Source organism: Melospiza georgiana, chromosome 9 (assembly GCF_028018845.1).
Source record: "Melospiza georgiana isolate bMelGeo1 chromosome 9, bMelGeo1.pri, whole genome shotgun sequence".
NCBI lineage: Eukaryota > Metazoa > Chordata > Aves > Passeriformes > Passerellidae > Melospiza > Melospiza georgiana.
The window spans coordinates 13558019-13585273 of NC_080438.1; the positions used below are offsets into that span (position 1 = coordinate 13558019).

The window sequence follows — 27255 nt, forward strand, 5'->3', positions numbered from 1 at the left end:
TTCCGGCATGATCACTTGCCATTTCTTTCTTTTAGTCCAGTCAGTTGTCTGTAGTTAAGCTGGCCAGCTGGATGAATAAGCCACTGAATGAGGAAGGATTTTCAGCAGCAGTGAATAAAGAGTTGTGTATTAACCAAGCAAGCATATATTTTGTTACATAATAATTTGACAGTATTCCCTGTTATATCAGTGGTAGACATATTCTAATCTAATGATTTTCTTATCCTTTAGCCTAACAATTTGTTAAACAGAATATTTTTAAATGAGGAGAGCAATCTTATGTGAGTTAATTTAACAGGGCTTGAAAGCTTTGGCTATTAATAATTCACAGTGCCAAGTTACCACAAAGAATCTTCAAAAGCTGGTTTAACTTATTATTTTATTATTGTTATTACATCTCTTTAGTTTTCCAACTGTTACTTTCAGTTCAGGCTTCACTTCTGAAAGCTGCAAAGGCTGCTGCCTTCTCTCAGAAGTAACTTCTTGATGCTTTAGTTACTTCCTTGCTGCCTTCATTAGTCTTTTGCTAATACCTGACAGCTTGACAATAGAGTTTTTACCTGGAAGGTAATTATGATGAGAAATTATAATTAGGTCAAAGGCATAATCTCTTAGATTATGTTTTTAAAAACGAATTCTGTAACAGGTATTATGTAGCACCTTACTGGAGCACGTACATACATACAAATATATAGATATATACACACAGAGTACTGTCTCTTTAGAAAGTGCAAAATTAAGAGATATCTTTCTTGCTACCACTTTAGGTAAGTGGATGGGCAGCTTCAATTCGTATCAATTAAGCAATTTACAGGAAATATTATTTTATTCTTAGATATGAATTACAATAATCAAGTGAATTGCAATAATTTCTGTGAACCACCATTAGAACAGATTGTAACAATTAAGACTAAAGACAGCAAATCGCTGTTGGAGTAAATCAAATGTAATTCCCAGAACCACAGAAAATTTTAGGTTCAAAGCAGGGCTGACCTCACTTTTTGGTAAGGTTCCTCAGAGCCTTGTAAATGAAGTTTTGAATATATTTGCAAGGACAGAAACACCTTGATAGGAGGAAAGTATCTGAATAATGATTGATGGAAACAAATGCTTCCTGCAGAAATTGTTTTGTAGCAATCCAGTCATTTGGAGAAACACGCAGCTTTCCGTGTGAGCATGCCTATGCCTTAAAAATGTTTGTCTTTTTAGTCTTGCTCTGAGCTTAGCCTTGTAGCCGAAAGGACAGTGTAGAGGGGATATCTGCAGAAGGTTTCTTAAAGTGCAGAGGTGTCTGTCCTGCAGGGAGTATGAAAAGTCTGGCTTTAGGAAAAAAACCAGTGCAGGAAATTCCTGTGAGGTGTATCCTCAGTGGCCTGGTGATGGTGTCATTCATGGCAGAATCCCAGGGCTTACAAATGCTTTGTGTCTTTGTAGCTGACTTTTGTCACTTGGGTTTTCTGCTTTCTTGAGTTTTCTGGCTTTGCTGCATCCTCATGAACTAGCTACAAAAGAAAGGGCATTTTTCAGAGGCACATGTGTGAAAACATGAATGTAACATGAATGTCTTGTGAATGGCTTGGTGTCAAATGAAATGTAAAACACACATTTATTGGATCCCCATGGATCATGAATGTGGAGGGGGGATACAGGAGGGTACCAAAGAGCAGGTCTGATGAGTATGGTGAACTGGACTTAAGCATTTTTAATATTTAAATTTTTAAAAGTAATCTAAGAAAATAATTAGCACTATATCTAGTTTTCTTCAACAATTACCTGGATACTGTTTGTAATTCTGTTTGGTAAATTCTGTGGGCTTGGGGTTTTTTTCCCCTATTGTCCATTTAACCACTGCCTATATATCCTGAACTTGCTCTTTTTATGCTTTTGATTGTAATTTTATGAAGTAATGGATAATGTCCAGCTCAGGAATGGGATTTCAGGTGTAATGATAATGAGAAATGTCTGGTATAATTTGTAAGAACATAAGTCCTTCTATGGCACAACTGTGTGTGAGCTTACCCAGCAGAAACATGTACAGAGGAAGTGTGGGACTCCTGCCAGCTTGAGCTGCATACATTAAACTACAACCAGAGCTGGAAGCATTCTGTGACTTTGGTGCATAATTTATTATATTAGTCCATTTGTCCTTCCCTTCTGAAAGAAAGCCAATACGTGGGTTAATTTAATCTTACGTCCAGCCTTGTGCTTGAAAGTGAAATCTTGTATACCTTCCCTGTCCAGGATACAACTGCTAGGGGCCAAGCTGGGGTAAGAAAAAAGGGAACTCTGCAAGTTTTACTCTGTAACTGCCACTGGGGAATCACCAGACATGAAAGGAAGACCACACAGTTCCATGCAGAGTCCCATGCCAAAGTGACAGTCTAATTTCTGTACACACTTTTGGATGGTTTTACGGCTCCCCTCCTTAGTATTGCAAAATATTTTATTCTCCAGTCCTAGAATTAGCAAAAGATAGTGATAGCAAGAATGCAAAGCTAAAAATTAGTCATAATTTTGTTAAAGTGTGGAACTTAAAAATGAGAGGGTGTGTTCATCCAGGTATAGACCAGCAATGCTGATACAGCACTAATACAGCCTGTGAGTAGATAAGCACTGATTCATCGTACAAGTTTTCCTGCAAATGAACAAGGTCTCCTTCAGTTAAAACAGAAGTTCATCTCCATCTCCCTGCTAACTTCAGCTGTTGTTCATAGATCCTTGAGCAATGTCTCTATAGTACCTGTAAAAACACTGGGGACTTCTAGGGTGCATTTCCTATAGGCAGTTAAACTGGGGACGAGAGCATAAGGTACCCCAAAAAGGTCTTTATGAGCTCACCATTTCCTTCCTTCACAGTTCGGATTTTCAGCTTGATGAGAGCTTTACACTGACAACATAGAACCTTGAGGAGTGGGCAAACATTTGCTTTCAGTGTATCGCCTTAATGGCAGTACAGATCCTTAGTCAATAAATTATCTTAATTAGTCTGACTATTTATAATAAAAATGTACAAAGGAGAAGGCAAACTACAGTGCAGAAAACTGTCATATTCAAATGAGTGAAATTAATTCAGTAATATGTAAAGAGAGTTTTTGAACTGGTCTGTAGAACCTTCAGGCATTGTTCAAATGTCTGAACTAATTTTAGTTTATGTACAAAACCAGCTGTACTAATACATACAGGGTAGGTCTGTGTGATTTTTCTTTTTCCCCACTTGAATACTGCACCATGAATAGGCTAGTGCTATGTCAAATACTGTGCAGTAATCTGCTATGTCAATCTTTCAAGGGATCATTGATTACCTTCGGAGGTGGCTTTTTTCATTACAAGAAATTACAAGAATTCTGGGTAAATGAGATGAGGTAGCTTATTTACATATTCTGAGGCTACTCATATGATTTTTATTGAGCCAATTATGCCAAAGATTGCCAAGTTTACAGTCAGTTTGTATAGCATTACAGTTACCAAAAATGTGTCTATCAATGAAAATGAATTTGCAGCTGTGGTTGTAATTTTCTGAGTGGTAGGCTTTTTCCTAAATTTATCTTAGGAAAGATTAAACAATTATTATTTGAGCTTTCAAGTACCAGTGATTTATTTCATTTCACACTGACAAAATTGTGTCTGTGGTTTTTTATTATAAATAGTGGTAGATATGCTAACACAGGCTTTAATTCTGAGAATGTACAGGCTTTAGGTACATGGTGTCCCAGTGGTATCCCAAGACTCTGTGATAACCTACGAAGAACTATACTTCTTAATTTGAATACAGAAAACAGTTTAAAAAAGATTAATTATATTACTGATGTAAATACTGACTAGGCAACTAATGCGCCGTGACTGCTGCTCATTAGATCAAACTCAATCATTTCATTGCTGCCTTGTCCTCCTCCTCATTTGTTTCATCTCCATCTGCTCACTCTCTCATATTACTTGCACTGCATCATATGAGGTACCCAAGCTTACTGGGCAAAATGTTGTCTTCTATGAAAAATATGGTCCAGTTCTACAAAATACTGCACTATAAATACAATAGTAATGCTTATGCTGCTACTAATTTGACCATTTTTCTCCCTGTTTGAGTCTTGGAAAGTACAATTCCTATTTTGGAGCTAGTTTACCTATGTGTCAGTGAAAGTTAAGAGTAGAATTGATGACATCTCACTACAGCTCTTTAAAAGAAGGGTGCTAGTCTAAGCTAGTCATCAAAGCTCATGTCATTACTCTTAAAAGTGGTATCATAAGAGGCTGGTAATTCTTAGGATGCTATGAATGACATTTTCAGAAGATGATTCATATTGCCCTAATGTAGTAGAGCTTAGTCATCTAATGGAGTTGTCTCTGTAAACTGTATGCTAAGACCATAGGAAAAACTTAAATTTTGTGCCTAACTTGTTTGAGTCATACTAGAAGTGTTCTGGGCAAGCCCCCATTTCTGATTCTGGGATGATGCTGCTCCAGCTGCTAGGAAATTTTTTTATCTTGCATTATCATGGTCCTACAAGCATAAATTTCAGCAGTAAATGTCCTGGGTTTTAGGACTTAGATCACAGCATATCATTAAAAAATTTACTGTATCAATTAAAATGTCCTTTTAGTTGTCTCTTAAAAATATCTGTAGAGATTTTTTTTTGTTCATTCTGTCTTTTCCCTACTGCTGTGCCATCAACACAGATGCAATATTCCTCTCAGAAAGGGCTGGGTTAGTGATTCAGTCTAGCAGTGTGGAGATCTAACAGTGAAAGTCATAGGGCTTTAAGCGTCTGACACTCTGATAAAGCATGAAAGAGATAAACAAGAAAGATAAGATAAAAATAGTGGAATGATTTGATATCAATTCTTATTTTCCTTCCTATTGAGAAGGCTTTGTTGGGTTGGCTCTGTTTCTTTAGTGCCATTTGCCAGGGCAATGTTTTATAACTAGAAAATACAATAAGCAGCAGTGATGTAAGCACATGAAAGGTTAGTGAATTTGGTTTGGAATTGGAAACACCTCTTTGTAATAAAGGTCATGATTTCAAAATATTGCAAACTAGTGTGTCTAAGGTTTCTGTTGGTCTGCTCAGCTCTACATTGTGTCTCCTGAGCTAAAAATTCACTTAAAATTAAGTAGCAAATGAAAAGAACAAGATAAAGCTATGAGGAACATCAGGGGAACTCTTGCTCTGAAATCAGTGGCACTATTCCCAAGGAAGTTAATTTCCAAACAAGTCTGTCAGTTACCTCAGTTTCAGCTGACAATTTAGTGTATGAATAGCCTTCTGAAACAAAAATTGTGGGTTCTGGGCTTTTCTCTGCCATTCTTCTGTCATGCATATCACTGTGGTTGCAGAATATATTTAGCTAGTTGCATTAGTCACTGGGGATTGTGTTCTTATGCTTCTATATGTTTGATTTAATATATGTTTGCATATTCAACTCTGCAGGCAATAAACATCATGTTCATTATAATAAAAAGCTATCTCTGCTTATGCTGGATCAGCTAAGTGTGATACATTGGTACATTTATAAACAGAAGTGTATAAATGGTGTGTGATAGCAAAATGCAGGACTATTTTATCAGCTGCTTTCTGGAGAAAGATTGATTTTCCTCCATGCAAAAATTTGAAAGATATATGCCACCAGCATTTCTATGGGACATGCACTCAAACAGAACTGAAGAGCTGAGTCTTGTGCTCACTGCAGTCCAACTGTTGACTTTTGTCTTTGGATCAGGCCATACATCCTAAAATGAGGGTGTCTCTATGCAATTTCTGGGATTACAATTTTTAGGTGTATGGTGATGTGTATTAGACAGTGCTAAAGAAATGGGGGAAATAGAATTTGTGCTAGGCAGAATTCACCACAAGATGTCTCATGTCTCACTACAGATTTTTCACAAAGGTAGGGAGCTATCCAGCTAAGTCTGGTGAGTGCAGTGCGAATTACATGATTTAGATTCTTCTGGAGAGTGTGTTAAAAGCACATAAAAATAGACTGGATGTGGAATCCAGACGTGACGAGTGTGTTCTTCAAGGGCTGATTAAAAATAAATGCACGGAGACTAACATCACTGAATATTGAAAAAATTCTCAAGAAAGGGAGGAAAATGAACAGTTAAAGGCAAAGTACAGCACTAGAAGGATGATTAGTCATTATAAAACAGGGTGATCTCACCTCATTTGTTAATTTTTACTGCCTTTACTATGTAAGATAAGTGGACTCTATGGCTGAAGTGTCCATTAAGAGTGTTTTTCACCCCTGTAACATTTGGGGTGGAGTGTGTACCTTTAAGGAACTGTTTTATCTGCTGGCTCTGGGGATCCAGACTAGAGCCCACACATGCGTGATTCTGTACAAGCCTTGGGCACAGCTGTCTATTCTTGTGTGTATTGCTGTATATGTATTTTTAAATAGAACTCTTTTGTGTTGGTATGTGTATGACTTCTCTTAGCACTGGTGCAGACTCTCCTCTTACTTTAGGATGTTACTTGAGTGAGGATAGATTCAAGGCCAGCTACCAATTTTCTTTATAGCTGTTAAAGAAAAGCTTTAAGTGTTAATTGTTTTCATAGCTACCCATTTACAAAAGACTACTTCAATTCCCAGTTTTGGAAGGACTGGGGGGTCAGAGTGGGTAGTTGTGGGACTGTAGGGAACTGTAGGGAACTTCTACTGGGGCCAGAAATGAGCCAGAGCACAAGTTGATTGTATAAGTCAAATGTATTTCACATATCTGATCACGCAAACAAGTAGATATGCTCAGGATAAATGCTATATGTTGACCAGTTTTTTAATATAAATAAATACACTAAACTTATTATGTTGGGTGTATGTCAAGGAATCTAATTTTAAACTTTATTATGGACTCTTTTGTTAATATGTAACTACAATGTATCTCCAAAACTGCTGCCATGAAACTGCCTGGCAAGCCATAGAGCAAAAATAAAGAATGATTTTCTTGTAAAATCACAGAATCACACAAGAATACATGGAGGTGTTTAAGGAAAGACTGGATGTGGAAGTTAGTGCCATGGTTTAGTTGACGTGGTGGTGTTAGTTGGATTCAATTATCTCAGAGGTCCTTCCTAACCTGACTGAGGCTGTGCTTCTGTGATTCCATGTTGAGATCTTTCCCACCCCGGCCAATAGTGGCGATCGGTGTGCCTGCCCGGGCCCGTCCGAGCTGTGGCTCTTGGCAGTGCCGGGGCCGCTTCCCGCCGGCTCCGTGAGGGGCCGGGCCGGGCCGGGCCGGGAGTGCGCGCACCTGCGGGAGCTGCCCGTCGCTGTGCCCGCCCGTCCTACAGGTGTGCGTGTCGTCGCAGAGAGGGACCCGCGATGGCCGCCGTCCCGCAGGAGGCGGGGGGGTCCCTTACTAATCCCGGCTGTACCGCAGGAGCCGTACGGGGGTCGAGCAATTCCCTTCACCGCCCGGTCCGGCGCGGCCGCTGCTCCCGGGGCGGGGCGGGGCGGGGCGGGGCGGGGCCGCCCCTGCCGCCGCCACGCTCCGCCCGCCCGCCGCACGAGCCGGTGCCCGCGCTGGAGCCGCTGCCGGAGCGGCGGGCCGGGCCCCCGCTGCCCTGCCCTGCTGTCCTCCTGTGCCCGGGCCGCGCTCCCCGTCGGGCTGACCGCGCTCCCGGGCGCCGCTGAGCCGCCCCCGCCCCCGCCCGCGGTGGATGCCGCCGGGGAGCGGGCGGAGCGCGCCGCCGGGGAGAGGGGCTGCCGCGGCCGCCGGAGCCCACGTACATGCGAGTGCCCTCTCCGCTCACCAGCATGCTTTACTTCCAGATGGTGATCATGGCAGGGACCGTGATGCTGGCTTATTACTTCGAGTACACGGACACCTTCACCGTCAACGTGCAAGGCTTCTTCTGCTACGAGGGCGCGTACCGCAAGCCCTACCCGGGCCCGGAGGACCGCAGCGCCGTGCCGCCGGTGCTCCTCTACTCGCTGACCGCAGGCGTGCCCGTGCTGGTGGTAAGCAGGGGCCGCCCGTACCGCACTCCGGTGACTTGTTGGGCTGGACCGGGCCGGGCCGGGCCGGGCGGGCCGCGGGTCCCGGCCGGAGCGGTGCCGCCGGCGGGCGGCTGCGGGCCGGGCCCGGCGGGCAGGGACCCTCCGCGCTGCCGGGACTGCGGCCCGGCCCCGGGCCCCGGCGGGCCCCGCTGCCGCCCCCAGCCCCTGCCCCACCGTGCCCACCGCGCCTCTCAAGTTTATTTTTAGCACCGGTTTATGTAACTGCCAGTGCCTGTATTTCCAGCCCCGTGCGACTCCTTTTGGTAAAAAAATTATCTTTTTCGAAACGAGCGTCGCTTGCAGTTAGATGGGCAACCTGAGGAAAACCCGGTTTACAGCTACCACTTACTGGTGTGTCATCCGGTACTAATTAGAAAATCCCTCTGTCAGTTTTGTTTTCTAAAAGTCGACTGGTACGTGCAAGGAGCAGGGAGCAGTTTTACTTGATTTAGTTGTCTCCATATGTCACAGTTACTGATGTGTGTGCAAATGAAACCTGTGTCTCTAATTGAACATGATCTGCCGTCAATCAGTTTTAAACAGGTGTGGCTAAAAAGTGATCGATTTTCTGTGGGGATCTTTTTTCGGGAAACAGCTCAGAGAAAGCTTTTTGGAAAAGCAGTGAGATTCCTTTCAAGCTGTTGAAGGTACTCTGTGTTTCAGATAACGAGGGCATTAGCATCATTCAGTGATCCCTCACCATACTGAGGAGGAAAGACCTGTAGGGGAACATTTGACTATTGGGGATGGATTATATATAGACTTACCAGGTGCATGCACAGTTACACATACAGAAAGCCCTTGTAAAGAGTTGATTTTAATCAACTGTAAGCATTAGAATAATAAAAGAATGCATTAAGAAGAGGCCTTTTGAGATAGCAATTATTTTTTTATCGCAATAATTCTTTTTCAGGAAAATGTAACAAATTAGGAGTAGAAAAAGCCTCATCAGGGTAAGGCTGTGGTAATCCCAGGCACAATTTCTGCTTTTGTAGCATCATGAAATCTCAGATGGTATCAAATATAAAACCTTATGGTCAGTATCAGCCATAGTATTGAGACTTGATTCTCTTTTTAATTGTTTTTTTTTTTTCTCCCAAGGGATTAAATTTCTTCATTTGGCAAAACATGTTGTGTAGCATTTTGGCTTTGTTGAGTTCTTTTGATTTGAGCATCAGTTATTTGACTACTTTTACCTGTTTGTTCTTTTAAACCCATAAATACTGTTGAGATTCAAAAAGGGAGTTTTGCTGGTTTTTTTCTGGTGATGTTTCTCTGATGTCGGTGTGTGATGTTTGTTTTGCTTTTAATTCTGTTTCTTTTGTTTGCCTCAGGAAGTTATAAAGATTATGTCAGATATTCATGTTGAGCATCTTTTTCCTGTTTTGTGTCAGCAAGATGGATTGGTAGTTTCCATTCATTTCCTGGGTGCTAGATGATTACGTCAGAGCAATCTCCTTGACATTTTGGGTTGGCAATCTTGTAATTAGCCTTGCTAAAAAGCTAATAATAGAATTTAATGATACTTAACTGTGGTTCACCTTCCAGTCACCAGTCTTTTAGGCAGATGACATGCTTTGGGATGTCAGGATATGGAAAACCACATTGTAGATGCCTGTGTTTCAGTTTTAAAAAAGTATTTTCATTTCATTTTATTAAACAAAAAATTCAGCTCCTGGGAGTCTCATGAATTCAACAGCATTAAGTCTAATCATTAACTTTATTAAATAGATGGATTTTTCACTTTTTGCATAGAGTTTTTTTCTGATTTGCCTTGAGCAATCCTCGTGGACTTAGTGTTTTCTCAGGATGGCATACTCAGTTGTGCAGAGCATGTACATTGCCTTTGCTTGTTCCTTTCATTGAAAGGAGTGGTGAAAGTAAGATTTCTTCACCAAAACAATTTGTATGTTTTCAGTTGTTGTAGGTTTCAGAGATCAGATTCTCTTCTATTTCATTTGTTTCTTGCTATGGCATTTTGGACGTGCACGTTCTGTGTAATTTTGTTTCTGTAGATGAAATATAAAAATGAATCATGTAACATAGCCCTATTTTGGTCTGTAAAGTCTACATGCAAATGTAGGCTGGTGAAGGAAATAGATTTCTGTGAATGCAATTTCACAGTTTTTTCCCCACAATGAGTATTGTCCTTGAACATAGGATATTAAGTAATACAATTTATGATTTTTTAAAAATCCTTTTCTTTCCTGCTTGTTTGGTGAATGGGGTTAATGCTCTTTCTGGAGTTTTGAGGTAGAGCAACAGAACCTTTACCTTGGTGTTCATAGCAACTGAGGTTTTCTTAAGTGATTGGACTTGTTTAATTGGAGTCATAGAGTGCTTGCTTCAAGTTATCTTAATATGACTCAAGCTCCATTGCACTGAGCTTGAATGAAGTTGCTCAAAAATCGTAAAAAAAGAGGTTTTATAATGATTTTCCTTTTTCTATGTCTGCTAGTAGAAAACTGAAAAAGGAAAAGTACCAGTAGCAGGATCTGTCTTGATGAGCATCTCATCAGCAGTGGGTCTCTGGCTGCTGTGAGGCTGTAATGTGGCTGCTCATCCAAAACCCCTGTGCCACATCAGTGTCAGGCATGGGGTTGAGCTGAGTGTCTGCTCACAGGGCAGCCACAGCCATGTGCAAATAACAACCTGTGTCATCTGTCAGGGATGTTCTGGGAGAGCTGTGTTCATCCTGGAAATTTTCTGGTTAGTCTTTAAAATGCTGCTTCCTGCTCGTATGTTCCTACAGCCCTGCTGCAGCACTGCTGCCAGGCTTTCATTCCTGAGTCAGTCTGCCTCCCCCGTGGCATCCAGGGACAGATGCAGCTGGCTGGCAAGGCACAGGTGCTCCAAGTGTGATCTGAGAACTGCAGTCCCAGGGCTGAAGCAGAGACTGCTTGCTCTACTGGAATGCTTGACTTTTTGATGGGGTTTTCGCTTTTTTGTTTGGGTTTTTTGTGTGTTGGGTTTTTTTTGTTTCCTTGTTTTGTTGGGTTTTGTTTCTTTGTTTTGATTTTTAGTTGTTTGTTGTTGTTGAGGATTTTCTTTGGTTTTTTGTTTGTTTTTGTGATGGCTTTTTAAAAAAATATCTCTTTGATTCAAGTGCTCTTGGGAAAGGGACACTGACTGAAGGAAAGAAGTTTTGTACTCTGTACTTGAGACTTACTGGGTTTGTGTATCTACAGTCTTTGGTCAAGTAATTACCATGTGTTTACCAAATATTTAGTCAGCTGTGACTTGGTGGGCAGCTGGACTAGATGATTATTGTAGGTCTCTCCCAGCTGAACTATTCTGTTCTGAATATCTCATAGGTTGTGTGGGATCTAGTAAGGAGTCAGAGGAGTCACTTTGGCTGTAACAAATTTATTGTCTGCTAAGATGTCTCTGTTTAAAGCCCCTGCCACTTCAGAGTTGCCTGCAGAAGCTGTGGCAGCTGGCAGGTTCAGGGCCAGACTGGGTGGGCTTTGAGCAGCCTGTGGAAGGTGTCCCTGCCTGTGGTGGGTGGGCTGGAACTAGATGCGCTTTAAGATCCCCTCTGACCCAAACCATGCATAGGATTCACAGGCATTGCAGCAACTGTAGGGAACTTGTAGAGGAGTCCAGCAACCTTGCTGTAGGATGAGAAGAGCTGCTCTTTTACAACTGCAGCTTAGCATGTAATAAAATATATGGTCCCTTCAAGTGTTAAAGTTTTAGTTGTGGATGTCCTAGGTCATACCTTTCGGCACCGGTAGTGACTTGAATGAGCAGATGTGTTTGCGTAAGGAGCATTAGGCACACAAGCAGTAAAATCTTTTAAAAATGGTGGAAATTGCAATCAGAAGAGTGGAAAAGCCCTAAGTATGATATTCTATGAGGGAAGACTCTGAGACTTGGGCAGAAGCAGTGCCCCTGTGGGCTCCCTTTTTCCCCTTTGTGAATCAGATTTGGAAGAGTACTGCAGGCTCTGTGCTCCTATCTTTTTACTGTCCATAGCACTAAAAAAAAAATACCCTGAAATCTCTGGTATACTGAGGAATTCTCAATACATGGTTTATTTTTTTTTCTTCTTTTTTTAATCTTAAAGTCAAATGTGAAGGTGACAGGAAATAGGTTCTTGATTTGAGTCTATTCAAATATGTAATAAGCATAAAACTGCTAGTTGAGGGCTCAGTGCTATTTAAGCCATTTCCCAATGTGCCAGTTCTTGCTCAGTGGGCTGGTTGCTTTTTTAAACTTGTTATGACAGATGTAGCTTGGGAAATCCACGTCAGTCTAATCCTTTAGCTTCCAGTAGAGATGTTTTCTAGAACGGTGAGGCTGGTGTCTCATGTTTTCAGAATCTATAGAGTGATCAGTTCTGCATTGTTTCTTTCTGGTAGATGTTAATAATTTTGACCTCTTTAAAATACTGTGAAGTGTACTCAAGGATTCTTTTATTCCATGTGCTAATATGGATTATTTAAAATGTCAAAACTGTTTAAACAATAAATGTTATAAAATGTGATGTATTAGACCTGAGATATATGCTGACTGCCATATAAAAGCCAGGAGGAGATACTGACATATTTTTATTAACATATATAAACATTTCGATTATGCAAATGGTGTTTGTTTTTATTTCCAAGTAACAAATGTATGATTACAGTACGTATCCATAAAATATACACTTCTATTTGCTTAGGTGAGTTCCTAGCATATTTGTTTCTCTGCAAACCAATTAAAGAGTAATTTGTTTTAGGATAATACTTCTAATGTCATCACTGAAAAAAATATTTGCCATTTAGACATGAAGTATTGCATTGTCTCTTTTTTTTTCTTTTTTTAAGTGGACTGGTGGAATCTCTAGATTTGGCACATACCAAACAAGGAGCGGATGTCAAAAATGAGACATTCTGCCTTGAGCTTAGCTTTAGTCAGTAACTTTTTCCTTTGAGGAGGAAATTTTGAATCCTTGCAAAGGAGAGATTGTAAAGTGAAAGATGCAATACAATTGTTCTTGTATCAAATTTACTGTACCCCAGTACTTCAGAAAAAACAAGATCAGTCTGTGAAAATTGTAAAAGAGAAGCTACCTTTTGAAGTATCTGCATAGTTTTCCTAAGTCTGCTTTCTTCTTCACTTATTTTGCTATCTTAATAGCTCCAGGTCTGAGTAGCTCAAGAGCAGTTGAAGAATATGCAGAGACCTGAAGGAGATGCACCACTTGATTCCAGCACATAGATCTAGGTGATGTGATTGGACACTTCCCATCTCAATCGTCCTTTCTGAACCTGCTTGGACCTATTTTCCTTCTGACATCTGTGATTCTATGTGCTGTGGCATCAGGGACTGATCAAATTTTATCAGGCTGAGTTCTCAAAGTGCTCCTGGCAGAGAAGCTTTTAGTTAACCCATAGTTCACTGAAACTATTCTACTAGTGTGTTACTTAGTGCCATACATGAAAAAGGGTTCTAGATTGTGATAGCTGGGACATCAAAATACTCAGTTGTCTGTTATAATATGAGGAAAAGCATAATCTAGAATTAAAGTCCTGAAAATATTTTCTGTGAATTTGTGTGCCTCATGCCTGAGCTGTTTCTTCATTCCTCATCTTAGTTAGAAAAAGCCACTACCTTCACAAATGTTCCTTCAATCTACTTTAGGCTGATTATTTTTCTACTTCATGGTTGGTACCAAATCACTTTGGCTTCTATGGGCACCTTGACAGTATTGGAAAAAAACTAAAGCACAGAGCCATTTCACTTTTGTTAGACCCCACTGCAGCACTGCATCCAGCTCTGGGGTCCCTAGCATAAAATAATGTGGACCTGCTGGAGGGAGTCCAGGGAAGGATCACAGAGGAGATCAAGGGTCTGGAGCACATCTCCTGTGAACACAGGTGAGAGAGCTGAGGTGGTTCAGCTTGGAGAAGAGGAGGCTTTGGAAGGACCTTAGAACACCTTCCACTGCACAAAGGGGGTCTACAGAAAAGCTACAGAGGGACTTTTTATGAGGGCTCATAGTTGTAGGATGAGGATTTAAAGTGAAGGGGTGTGAATTTAAAATAGATGTTAGGAAGAAATTCTTCACTTTGAGGGTGGTTTGACACTGGAACAGGTTGCCCAGGAAAACTCCATCCCTAAAATTGTTCAAGGCCAGGTTGGATGGGACTTTGAGCAACCTGGTTGAAGGATTGGGAGCCAGATGATCTTTAAGGGTTCCTTCCAACTGAGGCCATTCTATGATGCTCAGAATTGAACAGACTTTTCTCCTAGTCTGCTACTTGAAGAAGTAGTGACCTCTGTGCATCCTGAAGGACAATAAAGTGTTATGTCATTTCTTCCAGAAAAGAATCAAGGAAGCTTGATAAATAATGCAAGGATGAACAGTTGCCAGCAGCTGTGTTACAGGGCAAAAAAATCCCAAGGGTATTAGGAAGGTATTCAAGTTTTCAGTTTTATGTACAACTTACTGAAAAAGTTAAGGAATTGCCCAGCAAGGTATGCAGTCTATCCTAGTGCTCTTTTTCTGGGAACAGTCAACTTTTATTATGATATTTGAACATCTCATGGTGCTGTTTTTGATAAGACAGTGATAGAGCAACAGCAGATTAAAGTTTTACGTCCTGACTCATATGAATTGAGTAGACTAAGCAGCCTCTGAAATCAAATGGAAATGGTTTTGAGACACTAATTAGCTAATCAAAGAAAATAATTCTGGGATTATTGAAATAGGTTATATATTAAAAAGCTAAAGCTTTTTAGTTTTATGTGCCTTTCTGTTGCTGGCACATTTTTCAGCTGTTAAAATGTTACATGAATAAGGAATTGCCAGTAGACTTTGTTTGCTCTGTGATCACATTGTTCTTGCAGGGCTCATTTGGTTCCTGTCATCATAGTCCTGTTTTAACCTGTGTGCACAGCTGCAACTTCTTTCCATGATAGGTTTCTTCTTCCATTCCCACGTGTTTGAAGGAAAGATATAAAACCTGTTGCCTTTTGTTTTGTTTTGTTTTTTGAAATATGCAAGTGCTGGGGACTTCAGGTAGCCACTTTTTTGGGAGGAGGAGTGCTCTTGTCTGGAATGCAGGAAAGTTTAAAGCTAAGGGACAGTTTATGTCATGCTCTTCCTTTGTGAATGTATAATTGCTTTGCAACTCTACTTAAGAATAAAAAAATAAATCATGCTGTTAGGTCTGCAGTAACTTTGTGTACCAGATGTCAGTATTGGCCTGCTGGGACACATAGCAAGACAAATACATGATTTGATAGTCTGATGCTGGTTTTATCTTAGCATTAAACCACTAATCCAACAGAGCTATAACCTGGAGAAACAATTAAAAATTCAGAACCACTGTGTGTTTTCTTGGGAATTCTTCTTTATCTGCCTGTCTTCCTGTTGTGCTGTGATGGCTTACATGAGTGGTGCCTGCAGAAGTTATGTTTGTACTTGCAGTGGAATGTATTTCTGCTGTGCTTAGTATGCATGTGATTTACAAACACTAACAATATCGAGGCCATATGCTTCATCCTTTGATGGGTTCTCTGGAAGTAAAGTGGCAAGCAGATGTGAACAAGGCAGGCAGGCTTCTGTTTGCAACAGCTGAATGCCTGCTTGTCCTACAAACGATGCACTTATGTTTAAGTGAGAAGTTGTTAATCCAACTAATCCTGAGCGATTAAGGAGTTTGTATCATTGTTTATAATCTAAAATAGGAGGCTTGAAGTAATAATCAGTTTTTCAGCTAAACAATTCTTGCTCATTGTACATCATGCAGGATTGAGGAGATGGGTGTCCATATGATACATAATAAATGACAGCCAAAGTGGAATTGTAAGTAGCTTTAGCTGTGTTTTTCAGCCTTAAAAGCAGAGTGATGTTTAAAAAGCTTTATATGCTCTTGTAGCATCTCTCAGATACACTGAAGTGCATGATGGCCCAGCTTTCATCATGCATGGTTTTTTATTTAACAGAGATGTGTAACCTCACAGATTGCAAGTAAAAAGTCTAGCTGAAGTGGATATACCATATCTCTGGCACTCAAAAAGTTGTACATGAGACATACTGCTCTAAGGAGGAGTATCTATTGAAAACAAAGTCCTTTGTATTTGCTCATAGTGCAGTGACCATGGTGTTGGACAGTGACTAGGAAAGCAGTTCTAGCACTTGCAATCTCTAGTGGGCAAACTGCCTTTACTAAGAGCGCTTCTATTTACCTGTGGATCAGAATATATTTATTTTCTATGTAAAATGCCAACAAACCTGCAGTAGAAAAATGACTGTATGTATTAAGGCTTTTTAAAATCTATTAGTGTAAAAAAATTCTCAGTACTGATTCAAAACTGACTCCTAATTTTGGATTCCACTTCCTGGGGTATGAGGCACCATAAAAAACCTTCCTGGTTATACAAGATGAAAACTCGGGTTGTGGATTCCACTTCTGCTTGCCAGTCTGGACAACTTGTTGTCTATAGTTCTGTGTGAATTGTGTAAATGTATCATAAATATCCATTGCCTGATTATTATACATTGTATATTTATATGGCAAATTCATTAACCATATGCACTTGCTAATGTACAGCCAATTATAAACGTAGTATAGCTATGTTTTAGAAATATTATTTTTCTTTCACTGCTGTTATTTCTTGCCTCTCATCCATGTCAGGTTAAAGAGTATGTATGAAGGCATTCAGAGTTTTTAGTTTTCTAAATAATAATTAAGAAAAAAGCAGCTACCAAGAGCAGAAATCAGCCTAACAGTATTCTGCTATCCAGATTTTTGTTCTTTCTCTATACAGCATATTGAAACACCTGCTGTTTTAGGTTGGTAGGTTCCATGCTGTCTCTAAAAAGGATTTGTCATAAATTTTATTTTTTATTGTCCAAATTTTGAGTAATATTTTGGGGATTTCTTCAATCAGTGTATAGTGAAGGCTCTTTATAAATCAGTGTATATTGGCTCTTTATAAATCAAGTATTGAATATTAGAATCAGTAAGAGGAACTCAGCTTCCCCGTGTAGTTATTTTGGGTAGTAATAGGGATTTCTGTGACCTGTCTGTAGCAATTTAGGGCTCAGACATGACTGAATTAATTCTGCTTAAGGAGTTCTTAATCACGGGCCAGCTGAGCAGTAACCAATGACATGAACTTGCAGCCTGTGGGGAGCATGAGGTGAAGTATTTGAGCTTGACCTGCTTTAATCAAGTCTTAGCCCAGGATGTGTTCATTTTTTGGGTTTTACAGAGTGTGTGCACGGGCTGTCCATGACAGGCTGTGCTGAGCAGGGGGAGCCTCACAGGTGTGATGGCTCGTGGCTGAGTCTGACCACAAGGGGAGGTCTGTGCAGGAGTTCAGTTCCATGCAGAACAATGTGTGGACATGCCCAAGCTTTGGCACATAGTGATAATACTTTGGTCATACTTACATAGAGTGAGCTGGGTGTCCAGAGCCTCTCCACTGCTCAGGTTCTGCTTTTCCTGTTCCTGTCAGGAGTGTCCTTGGCCCTGTTGGGTGTGTCAAGGCTCTGCCATGAGGCCAGGCCTGAGGCTGCTGCCATCATGCATTAAGAGTGCACAGACATGACTCTGAGCATCCATGGGCTCAGGGGAGCACTGGGGAGCTTGCGTTAGGCTGTAGGCCATAAGCATGTTCCATGTCAATGGTGTGGGGACATTCCAGCTGTTGGGATGGGCCCCTTTGCCAAGTGCTCACGCTTGACTGAAGTCAGCGCTTCAGTCGGTCACGGGGACTCTTTCCAGAGCACTTAGCAAAGGCAGATGAGATTTGTAGGCAGATTGACCTTGGGCCATGTGAGTGGTTTGAGGACATCTGCAGCTGGCAGAATGAATGTACAGAGCTGGGCTGTGAGCTCTGTCAGGCTTTGCCTTGGTAAAGGGATCTGAGCACTCAAGCAGGATGGGCACGTACCCGTTACTGCCTCACTGTCAAATGGTAGTTGTGAAATTAGGCTTCTCTGTAACACACTAGGAGATTTTGCATGAACAGTTAGACCAGAGTTAGATTGTTAATTTGTTATCTTGGTATCGTTAATGAATTATCTTGGTATTGATGGAGTTTATTCACATGCTTCAGTGCTATTTGAAATCACAAGGCTTTCCTGAGGTGGAGTGCTGTGTGTGAATGAGTTTGGTGCTGATAGAATCTTTTTCTGGAACCACATTCGTTTTAGTAGTCAGTACTGCATCTTTACTTAGTATTTCTTTTGTTTCTGAATTGTGATTATTGTGTGATTAGGAGTAGATGGAAATCATAGAGCAGAGACTATTTCTTTAAAAAAACTAAGTATGTTTACCTATGCAAGTGTGTGTGCACAATATGTTGCCAGAAAATGTCATGTTTACATGGTTGACTTCTATCCGTAGTTTAGTTCACAGGTACTTTTAACCTTGAATACCAATGGCAAAAATGTAATGCCTCAAAGAATTTATTAGTTTACACCAGAATACTTAAATTGTTATCACTGAACGTGTGCAAACACCTTTCAGCATACTTTGAACTTCTCTTTGTAGTCATTTAAATTGCTCCAATAATGATTGCATCCAAGACTGGCTAAAAAAGCATGTGTTTGTACATTTACATAACAGTATGTATTTTATATAATGTCGTTTATTCTCTTCACAGAAAAGACCAAAAGCCAGCTATTATAAAGTCAGCCTTGAAGACTGTCAGTGTCAGAGCTTCACGAGATCTAAAAATTTAAAATAGACTCATTCATCCTTAAAACACTTCTCTCACCACTTGAGCTTTTTTCAAGATACTTGATAAAGCCAGCAGCATATTTAGTATTATTTTACAGAACTGTGCAAAGGAGATGATCCTTGTTAGGGTAAACCATTATGCACTATTTCATGAGTGGAAAGAGATACAGTCACATATTGAAGAAGAGTAGCTGGGTTTACTTCAGGCAATAGACTTTGCAATTAGTTTTGAAAATAGCATTGCATGCCTTAAAGAGCTGTTTTTATGCTCTGCTGTCTTCACAGCAAAGTATACAATCTCCCCTCTGTCTTGTAGGCATTTCCTGTACTAGGAAATTTTTGCTGAAATTTCCCACTCTTGCTACTCCTGTTTCAGCTCATTTGCTGCTGTGCCAATGAGGGCACTTGGGACTTCCTCTTAATTCAAGCACTGCATTGTGTAAACTTCTAAACAGGGTCAGACAACATAGTGTTGCCAGCTGCACATCTGCAGCCATCTGGATTTGTGGCAGGAGCAGTAAAATAGACATTGTGCAGCAGAGTTGAAAGAGTAACAAAATTGGTGCAAATCATATTTGCAGAAAACCCATCATAGAGAAACCCACCATAAAGAAAATCCACCATATTTGATCTACAGAATTTACAGAATCACTATTGAAAAGGTCCTTCCACTTGTGTTTTTATCAGATAAAGAAAAATGGGGTATGTTGTTGCTGTGCAATGTTTTGTGAAAAAGCTTGCTGGCTAATTCATTCCCATTGCATTGTTGAGCAGGGGTAAGTAATTATTAAAGCTTCTGGTGGTTATAAACAGGCCTCTACCCCCACTTGTATGACATCATGAAGATTCTGTTTCTTATAAACATCACTTCAGTATCTTAATTTATTATAATGGCATTCTTAAGGAGAAATAATTGCACACGTTGAAATTGCAGCTTTCAGTTCTGAGGGAGGAGATGCAGGGGGAATGGTCACCAATTGTTTTGTGTATGGGCTTGCTAGTTGGTTGAGGTGAGGCTAGAAGAGGCCCTTCTGACCTCTTTTGGGTCCTTTCTCCCTGATCAGCATCTCTAGTGACTGTTCTGGGAATAACATCATGAGTTTGCCTGGTCAGTGAAGCTTGAAAAGTTAACTTCTGTATTCTCTTTGACTGTGTTACTCAAGGTTCAGTGCAAGGTGCTGTCTCTACTTTTCTCTACTTGAAAGCTTCTATTTGGTCACTTGTTTCCTGGCTCTCAGGGGCACTAGAAGTGTGGATTAATATTGTCAAGGTTTGTTACTGCTATTTTACTGCTGGTTTTATGCTGAATGCACATATTATGTAACCTAATGTGAGACAGCTCAGAATAAGTTTTAGTTTTAGACCAAGTACTTCTATGCATGGGCTTTTGAAGTATTTTAAATTTATTTTTAATGACACCTGGATTCTTTGCAGTAATGCTTACATTGTAAAGACATAAAGTATATTAGAAGAATGACTTATAAGTTAATGTGTTCAGGAGTGGGCATTGTATTTTTTGACTTATCTTTCTGATTTATCTGACCTGTTAAACCTCTTCCTCAAATATTTGGTACTGCTTCTCTGTAAAATTGGATTGTCTTCTTAGTTTTATTATTCTCTTGGGATAGTATTCATATCTATTTCCAGACTTTGGATGAGGTGTTGCTCTTAACCTAGAGTGCCATGGTTTTCATAGCTAATCCAGCTCCTGTTGAAGTTATTGAGCTTACTACCTTAGATTTCAACTAAAAAAGGGTTCCTCACCTTAATGTATTTCATTTGTTGGCAATTATACTGTAGCCTAAGGTAATTGTAAAGGAAGAGGTGCTTATACAAAGGCCATTATTAATAGGAGTGGAGCTACTTATGTGATTAGAAAGAGAGCTATTTTATTTTGAAGGTAATTTTTAATAAAAAGCTTAGAATTATTTTATTGAGATGTCTACTTAAGTTTATCATTATGAATCAAATATTAGTTTATAATTAAAGATAAGTAATAAACTAGTTGTGTGTGTGTTTTGTAGACATACATATTTTGCCACAAAAATCCAGGAAACAATTTTTGTGAAATCTTATGGGTATTAATCTTACGTACAGCATGTTTTTCTCATAGCTCTATTGAAACACAGGGTACTTAGAATGTTCCAGTGTTTGGTCCTCCATTTTCCATTGTTTGATGGCAATGGCAATTCAGTGAAAGTGGCTTTCCTTGAACTGATCTCTGGCATAATATATCTGCAAAACATCGCTGGCCTTGAGTAGAAGTGAGCTAGAAGTAAGACAGTGGGAAAAGCAAGAAATACCAATATTCTCTTTCTTCTGAACCTCTGAGAACAGTTGGCTACAGTCATATACTGAGTGTAAAACCACTACTTTGTGACTGGAATCTTTAAGAGATGCCTTTTATGTAATCAGATTTTATTCAAACAGGGATGAAAGGCCGTTTATGCTGAATTTTGCAATTGAATGTTCATCCTGGGTAGAAAAGCGCAGTTGCATAGATCACCTAAGGCTTAAAATTCAGAGTAACATTGCTGTTGGAAATGATCACTGGTATGGGTGTCAGATGCATTGGTATTGTGTTTATCAAGGAATCATGTTTTCAATATGCACAGAAGGGTTAGAAAACCAGTGTGCCTCAGCAGACAGAACAATGTACAGTTTTCTTGGCCAGGAAGAAACAAAGGGGTTTACCAAGGTCAGATCGTAAAGAGCCACAGTGTTCTCCACATGTGTCACTCAGAGTCCAGTAGAAGACTTCCTTGATACAGCTGAGTGCAAGGATGAACATATATGAAGTTCATCTTCTAATAGAGAAGATAAATTATAGAGCTTTGAACATTTCATTTTTCCTTCACAAATGCCACAGTATTTTAAATGTTGAAGTTAAGTCCTTGAGAAAAATGAAATTTTTTTTTGTTGAGTTATTTTTCAAACTACTTAATTAAACAATTATATTTAACAACAACCTTTTTCATGTATCCATCAGCAATCAGGAGACTAAAATCAGTTGAAATCTGAATGATACCTGGTCATATTACAACTCATTTTCCTAAGGAGGTGTGCTTGTGAAGTGTGGCGTTCACAAACTTACGTAATGGCATCCTTGGTTTTTGTAAAAAGAAAATGAGAAAAATTTAAAAACTCTTAAGAATTTCCTATGATAACCATATCTGGAGTATTAGAGCCTAAAGTAACTTCACAGTTTGAGATGTGAATTTATGCCTTTAGAAGGCAGTTTTGAATTAATTTTTCTCTCTTCCCCTCACCATTTACTAGGGGTTTTTATAGATGTAGAGATTTTCTCTAGATTAACATTTTTTCTCTGGTTTTTTGATGTTACTTTTTAAAATTAGAAAAGCTTGATGCATGGGTAAGAGTTCTCATGAATGTCTCTTGTCTACTACCTATTGCAATGTGTTCAGCAAGAATACTCATGTCAGTATTGTAAAGCTGCCAGCATTTGGATAGTTTTAGAGCCAGGTGCCAGACGCTTACTTGGCCCCCAGACTGCCACATTGGCGTTCCTGAGCGTGTTCCTCACATCCTGGCCATTTCTAATTGCCTGGAGAGCTGCAGTGCTGAGCAGCTGCATGTTTTTCATCTCACAGTGGTACGAAAGATTCAGCAGCCATGAGCAGGAGCTGCAGTGGCAAACACAGCAGGTGGAGAGGGCTGAGCACAGAGCTCGGTGGGCAGGAGCTGCAATGGCAAACACAGCAGGTGGAGAGGGCTGAGCACAGAGCTCGGTGGGCAGGAGCTGCAATGGCAAACACAGCAGGTGGAGAGGGCTGAACACAGAGCTCGGTGTGCAGGGTGGGCAGGAGCTGCAATGGCAAACACAGCAGGTGCAGAGGGCTGAACACAGAGCTCGGTGTGCAGGGCAGCCCAGCAGGGCGGGCACACTGCCCGGGCTGTGTGCTCAGTGCTCAATCCCGGAGCATCAAGTGCCATGCAAGGCCCTGCTGTCATGTGCCACCAGTTGCCCTGTGGTGATGGAACAAGGCTTTCTCTTAGTTACTCTGGGAACAGCAGGGCCTGGTAACTCTTTCTCTAAATGACCTTTTACGTGACCAGCCTTGGCTCTGGCATTGTGTGATTTCAGCCCTGGTGCTACTCTGCAGGGGCTTTTCCCATCGGACACCACAGATGGGCTCCAGAGATGCCATTGGCACACATGATCAGTTGCTCAGTTAAGGAAAAAAGGAAGCTCTTAAGAGACTCTGTACTTCAAGATATTTCTTTTTTTCCCCTCTCATGTGGTAATGAATGAAGATAATTCAGTGAATGGTGAAGTTGTCCATGTCTCTGTGATTATGTTCTCATGTGGTTCATTTCTGGCTTCCTGCTTATAAATGCTTGGCTACCGTGTGCCTCTTGCTTTCAAATACGAATAAAGTCTGTGTAGAGAGCAGCCTTTACCATTGTTACATACTGAGTATGTCTACAATGTATTAAAAAGGGAAATAAAAAATATTTGTTCCTATCAAAAGTAACATTACTGTTTAGTACCATATAGCCTTACTCCACACTATGGAGAACTAAGTAATGCAGATAATAGTGCACTATTAGATATGTGATCTTTTACTGTTATTTTTTCTTTTGTAAGTGGACATGACCCAATATATTGAATTTTAGTATTTTTTTCAAAAAAATATGGGGAGTACATATTTTAAACAAAATTTACAGGTTCAAAAAGGCTGAGTTTTTTCAAAATCTTTTTTTAGAAAAGTAGTTTTCTTTTTTACATCTTTTCTGTTGACCTTCAGAAGCTGCTATGCAGTAGGGTCCTATATCCTCATGTTAAATGCAAAAGAGGATATTTTCTATTTAATCAATACCACACAGATTTATCTAGGATTTATTTTTTCATTTTCTGCAGAACTACTGGTCATTTGTTACGGTAGAAAATGTACTTCTCTGAAAATTGACCAGGGCATTTGCTGTCAGTTTAAGCAAGCAAGAAGCAATGAGAACAAGAAAAACACAAAGAAAATGGCCTCAAGGGGAAGCTCTGCATAATGAGCTTGAAATTGCTACTGCTGGAAATACTGTTGCTGCTTTTCCTGCCAGGGCTGTCACCTCACTCAACAATTTTAGCTTCAAGCGGAGAGCAGAGCTTTACTTTGAGCATCACTAAAGGCCAAGGTTTCTGCTGCTGGATTTCCCAAACTGAGGCCACTGTGCTCATTGGTACATGGATGGCATTTTTAAAGAGAAAATAGGCCAGGAATAGCCCATGGTCTCAAAAGTTAAAAAGACAAGGTAAAGAGCAGGAATAACAAAGCATATAGAAGCCATATTTTTAGAAGAGGTCTGCACCACACAAAGACAAAGTGGGAACTCATAAATTAAATGAATAGGGAGGCCATGCAATTTAATTGATAACAATTTTCCTAGAGGTATGTAAATCATTCCCAAGAATTTTAGCTCCATTTCCATCTTGCCTGATAAGGAAGAACAAGGAAATTGATTCTAGAGAGAAAAGCAGAGCTATGGACTGCCTGAGTTGCTCATTCCATCAAGGCTGTTTCTTGAAGATGGTCTCATAGAAGCCTTGGTTACTGTTCAAGTCATGTCTAAATGAGAGAAACACAATGAATGAAACAAAGTCAGAAGAGAAACTACAATGCACTGTATTGTAAAATGTTCTTAACTTGATGAGTTGAGCACATGGATGAATATTTAGTGGTCTTTTTAATGCAGTAACCATTTTTCAGTGTTACTCATCTATCTAAGTGGTTGCTGTAGTTACAGCACAACCCTGAGAATTGGCAGAGAGGGAATCGTGTATTCTGTGATATTCCCTAGCCTGTGTGAAATATTTCTTGAAGATTTGTGTAGCCTAAAGTAGGTGCTGAAAAGGTCTGTGACTGTATATACAGAAATTTAATCCCAACTAGAGATTATCAACCTTACGTTTCAAGATTTATCTCGTTTAAACATATTCATGTACCTTCAGATATCTTGTAATGCAAGTGAATATTTAAGTGTCACTTAGGTCCTGGGACTTTATAGGGAGTTCTGTGAAATATATGAAAATGTGGGTCACAAAGTAAACCTCATTATTATTTTAAGAAGTACAGATTTATGGTCATTTATTAATACAGGTCCTGGCTGTTGTAAAGCATAGGACACACTAGGGGAGGTTTGTTTATGGAGTCAGTTTACTGGAAAATCAACAATGTCAGAGCTGCTCTAGCTCTAATATTTGGAATGAGTCAGGCTTGACATTTCGAGTTGAAAAGAACGCAGAATTTAGAACCAAGTTAAGAATATACTGGATGGAAGGACAAATTAGATTTTTAAATTGACATGCGGTGCTAAAACTAGGCACAGCTTGCCTGGATTCAGAAAAATGACTAATACAGAGAAAACCTGGACTTGGGTGGAGGGAATCAGTGTAAGGAATATGTGCAAAATGCTGTAAGAATCCTGAGAAGACAAAGGAAAGGGACAGGTATTAGATGATTGGCAATAAATGCAAAAAATGTATTAGTAGTATAGACACGCCATGAAAATCAATCAGCTAATATATTAATATGGAGTTAAAGAGGTGAAACAGGAAGAAATATTAATTTTAGATCACATCCCTTTCAGATTCTGTTCCTGGCTGTCAAATGGATTGTCACATCACAGACAGGATATGATTGCCATGGAGATAGTTTCAAGAATTTCTGTAATTTAATTTTTGCTGGGTTAATATTATTAAATGCTTCCATAAGAGTAAATGATCATCCTTATCGCTCCGTGTTGCAACATTTTGTACACTGTTTTTATTTAAGGACTCTGCAAGATGTTTATGCATATGTCCTTGAGAATACTGGAGAGCCTGCACTTGGTACTGTTAGACTTCAGATGAAAATTGTTCTTTTCCTTATAATTTATAGGCTGTAGCTGTATACCAAAATGGAAGGATAGCCTTAGGGAAGGATGGCCTCCCCTGCTTTTAAAATCTGTTAAAATATCTGTGAGCTAAGAATTTTAATACATACCTTTGGGAAATTTGTACAGTGATCTGAAGTAGTATGACCCTGGTAGAACAAGGTAAAATATACTTCTAATGTCCTCTCTTTTTCATTTCAATCATATTTCTGTACCTGAACTTGTGTAATTTTGTCCAGATGTTTATGTTGTCAGAACATTCAGATTCTCTGTTGCAATCTTTCACTGCCAGCTTTGGAATATTTCAAAAACTTTTTGCCCTATGACTTAAAGAAGAAGTACACAAATAATTCTGTTGAATAAAATGTCACTTGTTGGCTGGTTACAACTGGCATATGCAGTAGAAGGGGTAATGGTTGTTCCTGTGCCAGCAGGAATACAGAAATTGCTCTTTCCAGGAATATACCAGGCATGCAAATTGCTGTAAAGTGCAGGGGGGGGGTATTGCTCTCCTTTTCCTCTGCCCTGTAGAGCTGATTATTGCCAGTGATGCTTGAGAGAAGAAGGGGAAGGAATTGCACTGGGAAGAATTTCTCCAGGGATTTATTGAGATTGAAAAGGATTTTTCTTCCATTTCTGAAACATCAATAGGCTGATTATTGAGATGAGCAGTGCCTGTGCTGAAGGATGGAGGAAAGAGAACAGCTTTAGCTGAGCTGCCAGTACAGAAAAATAAAGAAGCTGTATTTATTGCCATATTCTAGAAGGATTCTCTCGAAGCATAGAGAGAATCCACGGAAGCATAGAGATGAATGCCTTGTGTACTCAATGACTCTTAGTGCTACTGACAGCAGAGCACTGGGCCTTCTGTAGCAGAAGTTGTCTTTAGCCAAATTCCACATCCTTCTGACCCTTGCACCTATGTGCCCACCTTTGGAGTATTCTTGTTCAGCTAAGAACTTGAATGCTGCTATACTTGGAACAGAGGGGTTTCTTCATACAGGTCACCATCAAAGACAGGAAATGTAACAGGGAAAATCTCTTGGCAGCAGCAAAGATCTAGATGCAGCCGATGAAGACATTGCTGGAAGTGAGAATCTCCTTTCCTATAACTGAACAGGCAGTTCTCTCTTTAGTAAACGCCAGCTTCCCTCCCAGGCAAGAAGACAACCTTTATTCTTAGATCAGCAGATTCAGTCTCTGCTCAGAGCTGGAGAGTTGAGCTTGCTGGCACTCTGAGTGCTCTTGCAAAAGGTTGAGCACTGTATCTCACAGATGCTTCCTTTGTGCTGAATTCTGCTCTTTCCTGGAGTTTCAAAATCTGCGAAAATTTTACTGCAATCTATTGAGTTTGGCAGAAAGCATTAAAGGCACAATCTGGCTCTATTCAGGTTGCCTAGTCCTTGAGAGGAAAGAAAAGCATACTGTGACTCACAGTAAAAGTATTAGTGTTTCTGTTCTCACCTTTATGAATCACATTAAAACTGATATTTTTGGTATGTTTTTTTCACGAGAGCTTTAGGGATCACTGGCTTGAGTTCTCCTCATAATTTGGATGATCTTGAATTCAAGGTTGAATTATTTTTTATGTATACTGATCATTTACTAATTATAGTTGAAGAAATTCTACTTCACTGGGCTGGAAATTTGTTTGCATCACAACAGAGAGAGGATATTTGTTAGTTCGGGT

General features: G+C 40.0%; 1 protein-coding gene and 1 long non-coding RNA gene across 3 annotated transcripts in view; one reads left to right on the forward strand and one right to left on the reverse strand.

The window, feature by feature from the left end:
* Positions 1–360: 360 nt before the first annotated feature.
* LOC131086942 (uncharacterized) lies at positions 361–7829 on the reverse strand. The gene is made up of 2 exons (XR_009114806.1): positions 7749–7829; positions 361–1502 (listed from the first exon to the last, which is right to left on the reverse strand). It is a non-coding gene; the product is annotated as an uncharacterized LOC131086942 (long non-coding RNA).
* Positions 7657–27255, forward strand: part of PLPPR5 (phospholipid phosphatase related 5) — a 44848-nt gene continuing 25249 nt past the window's right edge. For both annotated transcript variants that reach the window (XM_058030230.1, XM_058030231.1), the window contains exon 1: positions 7657–7956. In XM_058030230.1, the coding sequence (XP_057886213.1) occupies positions 7726–7956 (231 nt within the window). In that variant the 5' untranslated portion in view covers positions 7657–7725. The remainder of the gene's footprint in view (positions 7957–27255) is intronic.